Below are 11,170 nucleotides of genomic sequence, written 5' to 3'. Positions count from 1 at the left end.
TCTTGTTTAGTTTCCACTGAAATTCAAAAAGTTTTCACATGAAGCACTAAATATAGACCAAAACTAATTACACAGTTTGTCTGTAAATCATAAGACGAATCTTTTGATCTTAGTTAATTTATGATTGGATAATATTTATCACAAGTAAACGAAAGTACTACAGTAGCGAAATCCAAAAAGATTTCGTATCTAAACAAGGCCCTACCGGAAGTAGTTACTAGGCCTTGTTTAGTTCCGAAAAAATTTCGGATTTCGGGACGGTAGCATTTTCGTTTTTATTTGACAAATATTATCTAATCATAGACTAACTAGACTCAAAAGATTCATCTCGTGATTTCCAGTTAAACTGTATGATTAGTTTTTGTTTTTGTCTATATTTAATTTTTCATACATGTGCCGCAAGATTCGATGTGATAAGAAATCTTGAAAAAAATTTTGGATTTTGGAATGAACTAAACAAGGCCCTAGTACCTTACCTTTGCTTCGCACGCTGGGTAGCTTGGCAATGCGAAGAAATGTCAACCTTGAGTGTTGTACCATTTCTTGAAAAAACGAACGCAAACATGGAGTAGTACGCTCAAGGATTTACGACGGTAGTATAAACAGCACAAGAAACATCTCGGGAAAACGTGACATACGTACGGCGAAGAAAAGGTGCCAGTTTCCGAGAAACCGCAAAGGAGCCCACGGCGCGTGTGCACGTCAACGCAACGTTTCAGTCTCGCCCATTCCAACCTGCGATCAAACAATCAAACCCGGCACCCGCTGGGACGACACGACCGTGCAGGAGTCAAAACCACGCTATCCTGTTGGGGTTGGACCGGACCCAAACCCACCCACCAAGCGGCGGCGGCGGGGCGCAGCGCAGGCCGACACCCCCCCCCCCCCCCCCCCCCCCCCCCACGGGAGAGGAGACGGGAGTTCCAAGAAGCGGCGGCGGCCCGGTCGGTCTGTGTGAGACGCCCGCGCGCGACCGCCGGTCGGTTCTGGGCTCTCTCGTCTCGTCTCGGCAGATCCTAGTGCAGCGCAACTTTTGCGGCTGCTAGGATCGGAGGATGGCGGCGGGTGCCTCTCCGTCTCCGGTGCGGCTGCGCGCCAGCCAGCGCACCTTGTTTGGCGACCTCGAACTCGGAGAGACACGGCGCGACAAGGAAAACATGGGCCTTTTTTGCGACGGCGACCGCGAGCACGGCGTGGGCAATCACGAGTCCGTTCGCTGAGTACGCTGACCTTAGCTACCGAATTTAAAGATTCGCGTATCATTTTTCTTTTAAACCTTGTTTAGTTCTATCTAAAAACTAAAAACATTTCAAATTCTCGTCACATTGAATGCATATATATTGATCACTAAAATACTCCTATAAATAAAAAAAATAACTAATTACATAATTTATTTGTCATTTTTAAGATGAATTTTTTAAGTCGAAGTTAATCTATGGTGGGATAATAATTGTCAAATATAAATAAAAATATTATAATGATAAAAAAAAATTATATAGAAAACTAAATAAAATTTTACTATAAATTAATGAATAATACTTTTAGTTATGATTTTTTTAGCTCGTGGAGTTGGCACAGCATTTGGCGGTGAAGTGAATGTGATGGGCCGGACCCGGAGGGGCGGGTGTCCTCCACCTTCTGTTCTGGGTCGGTGCTCTGGATCGTCCCGTCCGTTCGACACAAGGCGACTGACTGCACCGGCTCGTGTGGCCCGTATACCTGACGGCCGGGCGGGCAGTGCGGCACGTTGCGTTAAAGTTGGCCGGAGGAGGATACAGTACACAGCATGGAGAGAACCAGAGCACGCTGCACTGCGTCTGCTTCTAGATTCCCACCGCCCCTTCGTGCGAATACAGTACGTACGTGCCAGGACAGCACGTAGACGTCCGGGAACAGATATTGGTATATGATTCCCATCATCTCCTCGTGGGCATAAAAAGACCATGCCTGAAAACCAAAAAGTTTTCAAGATTCTCCGTCACATCGAATCTTTTTGCACATGCATGAAACATTAAATATAGACGAAAACAAAAGCTAATTACACAGTTTAGCCATAAATCACGAGACGAATCTTTTATGATTGGATAATATTTGTCACAAACAAACAAAAGTGCTACAATATCAAAAATTTTTCACTTTTCGGAACTAAACAAGGACCATGATTTTGTTGCTGACACAAGATCTAGTGCTAGCAGGGGTGTGCGGACTTGTCAACAGGCGATTTGTCACAACGGCCATCGACTTCGCACGTCGTACTTATGGCCCACTTGAGACACCATGCATGCGAGCAAGGTGCTATATTCTGCTACTTGATACTACAACACGGTGCCTTGATCCACGTGGACCGCGTCGCGGGCTCGCAGGTTTATGTAATTGTCATCAAACGTGGCACGTGATGATGTGAAGGGGTCACCACACGCTGTGTTTGACATCTCACCTTACTGGGACTAAGGTTGCGTTAGATAAACCACTCGTCGGAAATAAAGTAAAGGCATGACAGTACGTTTGGTATTGCTGAAAGTATTATTCGCTAATTTGTTGTAAGAGAAAAATATTGTTTAATAGCTGATAGATTCGACAGATAAACTCAACAAATAGCTTGACGTGTTTTACTAGGTATTTTTTTCATTCGTGTGGTTTTTCTCACAGGATATTTTAGGTTTTTACTTGGTGACGGAATATTTGCTCGCAGCCATGCACGCGTGCGACGTGCTGGCCTCGCCCACATTGTTTGAGGTTCCGGTTGTGTACTGGCGGAGCCGTTCCGCACGTTAGCGCCGCCCTCGTACGTGTCGCCGGCGCCCGGCCAAGTGCAAGCTCGCTGCGCCCTGGAAATGGCGGCCAGTGGCCTGTGGCTAGCAGCCGGCCGGCTATGAATTCCTGGTGGCCGGCTGGGAGGGTGTTGCGGCCGGCTGGTCTAGGTTGCCGGGTGGATGGCTGCCCGCTGGGTGGAAAATGCAGGGATCGGCACGAGCAAATGATCGAGGCAGTGGCACAGCCACGCAGCCTAGATGTGACCGGGTCACAGTAAGAAAAACGGGGGGCCACAGAAAAAAATATGTGGGCCTATTTTTTTAAGTAGAATATTAGAACTCTTGGGGTTGGGGATAACCTTCTTTATTTCTCCCAAAAAAATTGAGTAAAAAAAGCACCATGTTTTGGGAAGAAAAAATAGAATACTCTTGGAGATGCTCTTAACAATGCTAATAGTTACTCTCTCCGTAGTATATAAGGTGTAACCACTTTTTATCCATATCCCATAATATAAGGCATGGTCTCCCACAAACATAAAAACAGTAATACTAGTGCTGCGAGAGAGAATTAAATACGTTTTTGGTTTTTGAATCAGAGGCGGTTACGCCTTATATACTAGATGGAAGGAGTAGATAGTAGTTTGAGCAGCTCCAAAACACTCTTTATATCCTTCTTATAATTTATAAAAATATTATTTTTAATGAAAAATATCCTCCCATAGTCTTTTTTGATCTCCAAATATAGACATCCTGTATTCTAGATTTCTTTGTTATTAGCAAAGAGAATAGCGAGGGATGACCCTCTAGGGCACGAATGCATAAGATATAAAAAAGCTATTGCAAGGTACAAATATAAAATGTATAGAAAACTATTTTTACTCAAATACCTCTCAAAATAATTTACTAGAAAGTAAAATTTAGAAAAACTCTTAAAGATGCTCTTAAGATCTAAAAGTTACTGATTAGTATTACTAGCTAACTATTAGTAAGAGATAGTAATCCCGAAATTCTGGTTTTGCAACCTTTTCTAGTATTAGAAAGGAAAAAAGTAACTCTAGCTATCACCAACTTTTTCTAATAACTTGCACCTAAAATTGAAAAAGTGGGTCCATTTGAACAATTTTGTTGCTGCTCGTGCCACACCAACGCTGCACCATTGCGCCGCTAGCCGCCCCACAACCATCCATCTACCAACACCTAACTGATGCCAAGATCGTTCAAAATAGGATCTCTATTTGCCTGCTCTATCTCAGCAATATTCTTTGATCTGAAAATATAGCGAAAATATAGTGACAATAGATCCCATTCCGTTGAACCTCCCAGCTGACGACATAGAGGAAACCCTGACTATCATCATCGACACCTTAACCCATGGCAAGAACCTACAAAATAGAATCTCCATTTATTCTCAGATATGAAAATAGTACATTAGATTCAATTTTGATGAACTTCTAGAAGGTGACGGTTAGGAAAACCGAGTATTGGAAAAACAATCGCCACTCCCATGATATGGAGTAGTCATGGTTTGCGTATCTTTTATGTGTGGGTGCCTTAGTTTTTAGGCGAGGATATATTAAAAGTTAAGATATGGAGTTGTCAGAGGAGACTAAAATCAAGATTAGGATTAGCTTCACCAAACTATTAGAGATGATCTAATAGGTAGTTAAATAGTTGGTTGGACGTGTATATAAACTTTTATAAGGTGCACATGCATATCAGGATTATTCAAACTTTAAAATCTTTAACCAATAGTTTAGCTAATAAGTTTTAGAGTGAAACACATTGTGGGTCCTGAAAGGAACAAGATGCCAAGAGGGAAAGGTAAATTGGGCTAATTCTAAAATTTAAAGCGGTAACCAAAACCTACTGGCCCATTTCAACCCTCGGTGTCTATTGTGTGGTTAACTAGCAATTATACCGGATAAAAGTTTTACACCCTAGGTTTCAATCCTATACTAGCATGGTAATTCTAGGAATATAAAGATAAGAATTGAAATGCTTGGAAGTAAATGCTCAAAGTAAATAGAATAGGAACACCATGATGTTTTTCTGAGGTATCTGATTGTCACCACTCCCCACTCACTACAGCAAAGCCGAGCTTTGCCGAGTGTTAAATGCTTTGCCGAGCGCCAAAAGTCAGGCACTCGGCAAAGAGCTTCTTTGCCGAGTGCCGCACTCGGCAAAGCACGACTCTCGGCAAAGAGCTCTTTGCCGAGTGCCAAACACTCGGCACAGCCCCGCACTCGGCACAGATGGTCTTTGCCGAGTATCGGACACTCGGCAAAGCGTGACACTCGGCAAAGGTTGACGGTGGTGCACATCGTTAGTCTTTGCCGAGCGCCAGAAGTCGGACACTCGGCACAGATGGTCTTTGCCGAGTGCCAGGATTTTAGCACTCGGCAAAGAATTTTTTTTTGGTTTTTTGTCTCCAAATTTTTTCTACTAACTTTACACTTTATTTTGAAGCCTAAGTTAAAATTTGGCACAATTCTCGATATTATATATATATATATATATTTTTAATTTATTTCTCTTAAACGTATTTCTTCCGAAAATACAATATTGAACTACAGGTGCATCCAATCACAGAATTAGTTGGTTGGAAAAATGATATTCACAATACTTACTATAGTTTGAGACCATTTCAAAGAGCACACCCGGAATTTCGAACGTCTTATACACGAAATATGGCGACAAAGTTGCGGGAGAAATGCATTTTAATTATATAAATTGCAAATAAAGTCCAAAAATCTTAAAACTTGACGACATGTCTTTACATCACATGTAGATGCTATGATAAAAATTAGGGAACGTTTCACAAAAGTTATCACTTACGTTAGTTATAAACCCACACTTCTCACATGTGATCACATGTGAAATGAAGTTAGAGGTGTTGGTTTATAACTATCGTATATGACAACTTTCGCAAAATGTTCTCAAAATTTTATCATAGCGTCCTCATGTGATGTTAAGACGTGTCGCCAGGTTTTAAAATTTTCGGAGGTTATTTGTAATTTATATAATTAAAATCATTTCTCTTGCAATTTTATCGCCATATTTTAAGTATAAGACGTTTGAAATTTTGGACGTACTTCAAGAAATGGTCTCAAACTATAATAAGTATTGTGAATATCATTTTTACAATCATCATATTATATGATTAGATGCATCTGTAGTTCAATATTGTATTTTCGGCAGAAATATATTTAATCGAAATAAATTAAATTTATATATCAAATATATCGAGAATTGTATCAAATTTTAACATACCCTTGAGAATAAAGTGTATATTTTTTAAATACAATCAGAGACTAAAAATTTTTTAATAAAAAAATAATTAAAAAATGGCTTTGCCGAGTGCCGTAGGTGTGTCCCTCGGCAAAGCGAATTTTTTTAAAAAAAATAAAAACAGAAAATAAGATTTTTTTTAAAAAAGACTCTTTGCCGAGAGCCGAATCTGGCAGCCCTCGGCAAAGGAAAAGTTTTTTTTCAAAAAAAAATGAAAATAGAAAATAAAAAAAATTCAAAAATAAAGATGTTTGCAGAGAGCCAGATCTGACGGACCTCGGCAAACGAGATTCTTCCCCTCCGAACGTTCGAACGGGAAGCTCCGTCCGATGATTTCCGCCTTCGTTTCCCGCGTGATGTTTCAACAGATATGTTAGTCTGTGTGGCTGACTTAATATGTGGACACAAGCGCGCGAGGATATGTGGACAAGAGCTGCCGTGGCCCACGTGCACGCATGGTTTCCGCTTCCCAGGTAAGTACGTACGGAGTATGTTTTCTTTTATATTTTCTTTTTTTTTCTTTTTCTTTTTCCTGCTTCATTTTTTATTTATATAACCTTTTATTTAATGTGATTTTTTATTTTTCTTTTACCATTGTTCTTTCAAAAAAATTATTTTATGTTTCTTTTATTTTTTTTCCTTTTTATCTTATTATTTTATTTGACCTTCGCATGCTGTGTATCGGATGTTTAGTTTTATTTTTGTTTTATTTTTTCTTTTTGCTTTTTTTATTTCTTGTTTCTTTTTTAATTATGTTTTCTTTAATTTTTAAATTTTTCTTTTTCTTTTTCCTTTAATTTTTATTTTTTTTCTTTTTCCTTGTCGTGCATTATTCATTTTTTTTCATTATTATTATTATTATTATTATTATTATTATTATTATTATTATTATTATTATTATTATTATTATTATTATTATTATTATTATATTTTTTTATCTTTCTTTTATTTTTTGTTTTCACATTAAATGTTTTATGTTTTTTTATTCTTGTAGTGGTGTTCTTTTTTATGTTTATGTCTTTATATATGTATTTTTTATGATTTTTTTTATGTTCATAAGGTATATCTGTAATGTTTTATAATTTATTTTATGATATTATATATATATATATATATATGATGTTTTCCTATCATACATGTGATGTTCTATGATATATTTAGTGATATTTATGTAATATATATGCAATGTTCTATAATATATTTAGTAATGTTCTATGGTGCACTAAGTGATGTTCGTGTAATATATATGTGATGTTCTATAACGTCTTTTAGTGATATTCACGTAATACTTATGTGATGTTCTATAACGTATTTTAATGACATCCTATGGTTTTTTATGATGTTCACGTAGTACACATATGGTGTTCTAAAATATATTTAGTGATGCTCATACAATATATATGCGATGTTCTATATTATATTAAGTAATGTTCTATGGTATATATAGTAATGTTCACTTACTACACATGTGATGTTCTATATTATTTTTATGATGTTTTAAAATTATTTATGTGATGTTATTTTTTTCTTTGTTACATATTTTTTCTTATACTTTGCTCTAGTTATTTTTTGTATTACATATTTTTTATATATTATAGTACTAAAGATAAATATTTATTAATAAAATTTTATGCAAATATATCCTTGTGAGATCTTGTTTCGAAGGATTTATTGCAAGAAATCTGATGGTATAATCAAAATTTAATTTGAACATTTGATCTAGAAGTTATGACTTTTTTATTTAGTTCTAAATCATCGTGCATGGTAGCTAACGTAGGTGTTTTCTATAATATATTTTAGAATATTTGAAAAGTATCCATGTGATGTTTTAAAATTTTTCTATATTTTCTATGTTTTTCATTCTTATTTATATTTATCTTTTATTTATGTGATTTTTATTATTTTTTCCATTTTTATGTTTCTTTTATTTTTTTATTTTATTTTTTCCTTTTTTATTATTTTAAATTTCCTTCTTAGATTTTTTGTACCATGTGATTTTTATTTTATTTTTTATTTTCTACTTTCTATTTTATCTTACTCAATTATTTCATGTTTATTTTTTATTTTCTATGTTTCATGAGATGTTAGGTTCATATAGTGCAATGTCCTATGACATTTTTTGCAATGTTCGTGTCATGTTGTGTGATGTTCTTTCTGATGTTCATGTAGTATATATACGATGTTCTATTTTTATTTTTTGGTGCTGTTCACATGTTACGTATGTTATGTTTTGTGATGTTCACGTGTATATATATATATATATGATGTTCTATGATGTTTATGCATCATTCATTTTTATTTAAAATAGTTTTTTTCGTTTTTCTTTTTTTCGTGCATCATTCTTTTTTTGTTTTATTTTTTATGTGTTTATTATTATTATTTTCTTTTTCATATTGTTACCTTTCTTTTATTTCTTCATTCTTTTTTCCTTATTTTTTATGATGTTCTATATTGTTTTTCATATAGTATTAACGTGATGTTTTTTATGTTTATATGGTATATATAATGTTTCTATAATGTATTTTGCAATATTTACGTAATATACGTATGATGTTCTCGTATTTATGTGATGTTCTATTATATTTTTTTTGTGATGTTTACTTAGTAGATATGTGATGTTTTATGAAGTATTTAGTGATATTTATGTAATATATATGCAATGTTCTATAATATGTTTTAGCGATGTTCTACGGTTTATTGAATATAAGGGTAATCTATTTATTTTTATACTCCCTCCATACTCGTAAAGAAAGTCATTTAGGACAACGACACAGACTCTAAAACCTAATTTGACTTCTTGTTTTTATAAAAAATATCAAAAAGTGGTATATGTATATTTTTATGAAAGTATTTTGCAAGACAAATCTATTCATATGGTTTTCATATTTTAAGCTCAACAACTTAAAAGTTATTTATGATTTATATTCATAATGTTTGATCCAAATCTATCCAAAAACATTTTTTTACAGGTATGAAAAGAGTATATATTATAATGCCGATTTTATGAACCTAAAACTAGAATATTGTTATTCTAAATTAGGAAGACGGAACATTGTTTTATGAACCCATAACATGTCTCTACTTAATAAGAAAAAATATTCTATCTTCATAAGATAAATGTTCGTTAATAAAACTTTATTCAAATATATTTATGTGGGATCTTGTTTTGAAGGATTTATTACAAGAAGTTTATCGGTGTAATCAGAATTTAATTTGAATGTTTAGTTTAACATGTATGACTTTTTTTAGTTGATCAAAGTCATGAGTAGAAAGTGGGTCCTACGCTCGATAATAAGAATCTTCCGTGGGCGCGTCTTTCAGCGGACGAGCGGAGAGCGGGAAATATGACACGGATCATCGGACGGAGGTTCTGGTCCGAACAATCGGACCGGAGGAGCCCCCCTCGGCAAAGGAAAACACGCAATAAGTTCCAGCCAGTGCTCCAACTCCCGAACGTTGCCAGCCAGCCAGTGCCCCAACTCCCCAACTCCCGAAGCCCAACGCTCGATGCAAAGAGACGCAACGCCCGGCGGCCGGAGCCGCGCCCGCCCCTGACCACGGAGCTGCGACTGCCGGAGCCGCGCCCGCCGTTGACCGCTAGAGCCGCGCCCAGCCCCGACCCCCGCCCCAGCTCGGCCCTTCCCGCGCCTGCCCCAGCTCTTGGAGCGACTGTGCTGGGCAGCTGCGGCGTGCCGGCGACCGAAGGGCAAGAAGCAGCCAAAGCGAGCAGCGTGCAGGCAGCGGCTGGGGCGGGTGGATCCTGCACGGCTGCACTTGCAGCGTCTGGGTGCCAGGCAAGGAGCCAAGGACAAGGGGCGGCGGGTAGATCCGATCGAAGTCTAGACGACTGCTACTGCTGGTACTCGCTTGCTTCATTCTCCGGTCACCAGAGTCCAAACAGCACCTCCACTTCAAGCCGTGGATCCACGATATGGCAGCCTAATGGTGAGCTTTTTGTTAAACTATTAAAAGATAATATGGGCTGCATTGCTTTGGTATTTGTTCAGTGAGATTTTTTTAGAAATATTCAGTAATCTTCCTTAGCTATTTCTATAAGTTTTTTTCCAGATATTTCAGTAAGATTTGTTAGGTATGAACTATGAGGTCGTGTTGCTGTGACCTGTGAGCAGTGATTCTATATTTCTGTGACGTATGAACTACCAAATATGAACTACATGTGAAATTTGTTTCTCTCATATGTCAAATACTTGTGTCCCTGGTGGTGCGCCGCGTATCCCGAGTGTTGGAAGATGATGGTGGACAGGTGGTGTGGCCCTGAGTGGGCTGAAGCGCACAACGCTGCTCGGGAGCGTCGATTGCTTATGCCAGGTGTAACAAACCATCAAGGCAGCCGCAGCCTCGCCGCATACGGACAAGCATGGGTACGTAAAATCATTTCTCTATTTTAACGCTCAATTTTTCTTGAATTCTACTAATTTGTTGGTCCTTGCAGTCAGCGGCACATGCGGGCCAGGAGTGCACTACATTCATGGCATATGCTATGGCTCACAAGGGCAAGGCGACGTCCGATGTCTCCTACAACCCGGACGACCCACCTGAGGCGTATACAAACCCGACCGCCTACGACCGCATCAGTGAGTACACATCAGCAGCAAGGTCTATCCATGGAAATGACTACAACCCGAGCTCCCATGACTTAGATGCAGAGGTTGTCATGAGGATTGGAGGAGGAAAGAAGCATGAGCGGTACTATCTTGGCGATGGCGTCATCGATGCGACCTCTACTCCCTCTCTGTCCCAGATCCGAGCACGGTTCAAATATTATATGTAGCCAAATGGATTTAGGATCGAACCATAATACTATATCTCTTTTGTGCAGCCTCCATCCGCCGGTTCGAATATTCCAGGTCATGGTACACCACAGTCGCAGTGGGGACCTTGGGGAGCCGGGTAGTTCTCTTTGCATGTGTTTGTTCGGTTGGTACACCACAGTCGCAGTGTCATGGTACAACATAGTCGCAGTTCTCTTACGATGCACTTGTGTTACTTATTTGGACTTGTGATGGACTTGTGGATTTATTTAGATGGACTTGTAATGAACTTGTGGATTTGTACTTATGGATTTGTTTAAATGTGACATTTATGTGATGTGCATGATATTTATGTGA

General features: G+C 37.9%; 1 protein-coding gene across 2 annotated transcripts; it reads left to right on the top strand.

Moving 5' to 3' along the window:
- On the top strand, positions 9,459–11,170 carry LOC110436901. Of its 2 annotated transcripts, XM_021464594.1 has the most exons (4): positions 9,459–9,986; positions 10,292–10,423; positions 10,495–10,748; positions 10,882–11,170. In XM_021464594.1, exons 1-4 carry the CDS (start codon positions 9,984–9,986, stop codon positions 11,063–11,065), a joined length of 573 nt encoding a protein of 190 aa, XP_021320269.1. In that variant the 5' UTR covers positions 9,459–9,983; the 3' UTR covers positions 11,066–11,170. The 2 variants fall into 2 exon arrangements, with proteins under 2 accessions (XP_021320269.1, XP_021320270.1); XM_021464595.1 differs by having other exon boundaries at positions 9,460–10,423.

The sequence above is a fragment of the Sorghum bicolor genome, chromosome 7 (assembly GCF_000003195.3).
Source record: "Sorghum bicolor cultivar BTx623 chromosome 7, Sorghum_bicolor_NCBIv3, whole genome shotgun sequence".
Lineage (NCBI taxonomy): Eukaryota > Viridiplantae > Streptophyta > Magnoliopsida > Poales > Poaceae > Sorghum > Sorghum bicolor.
This window is presented reverse-complemented; position numbering and strand designations above follow the sequence as displayed.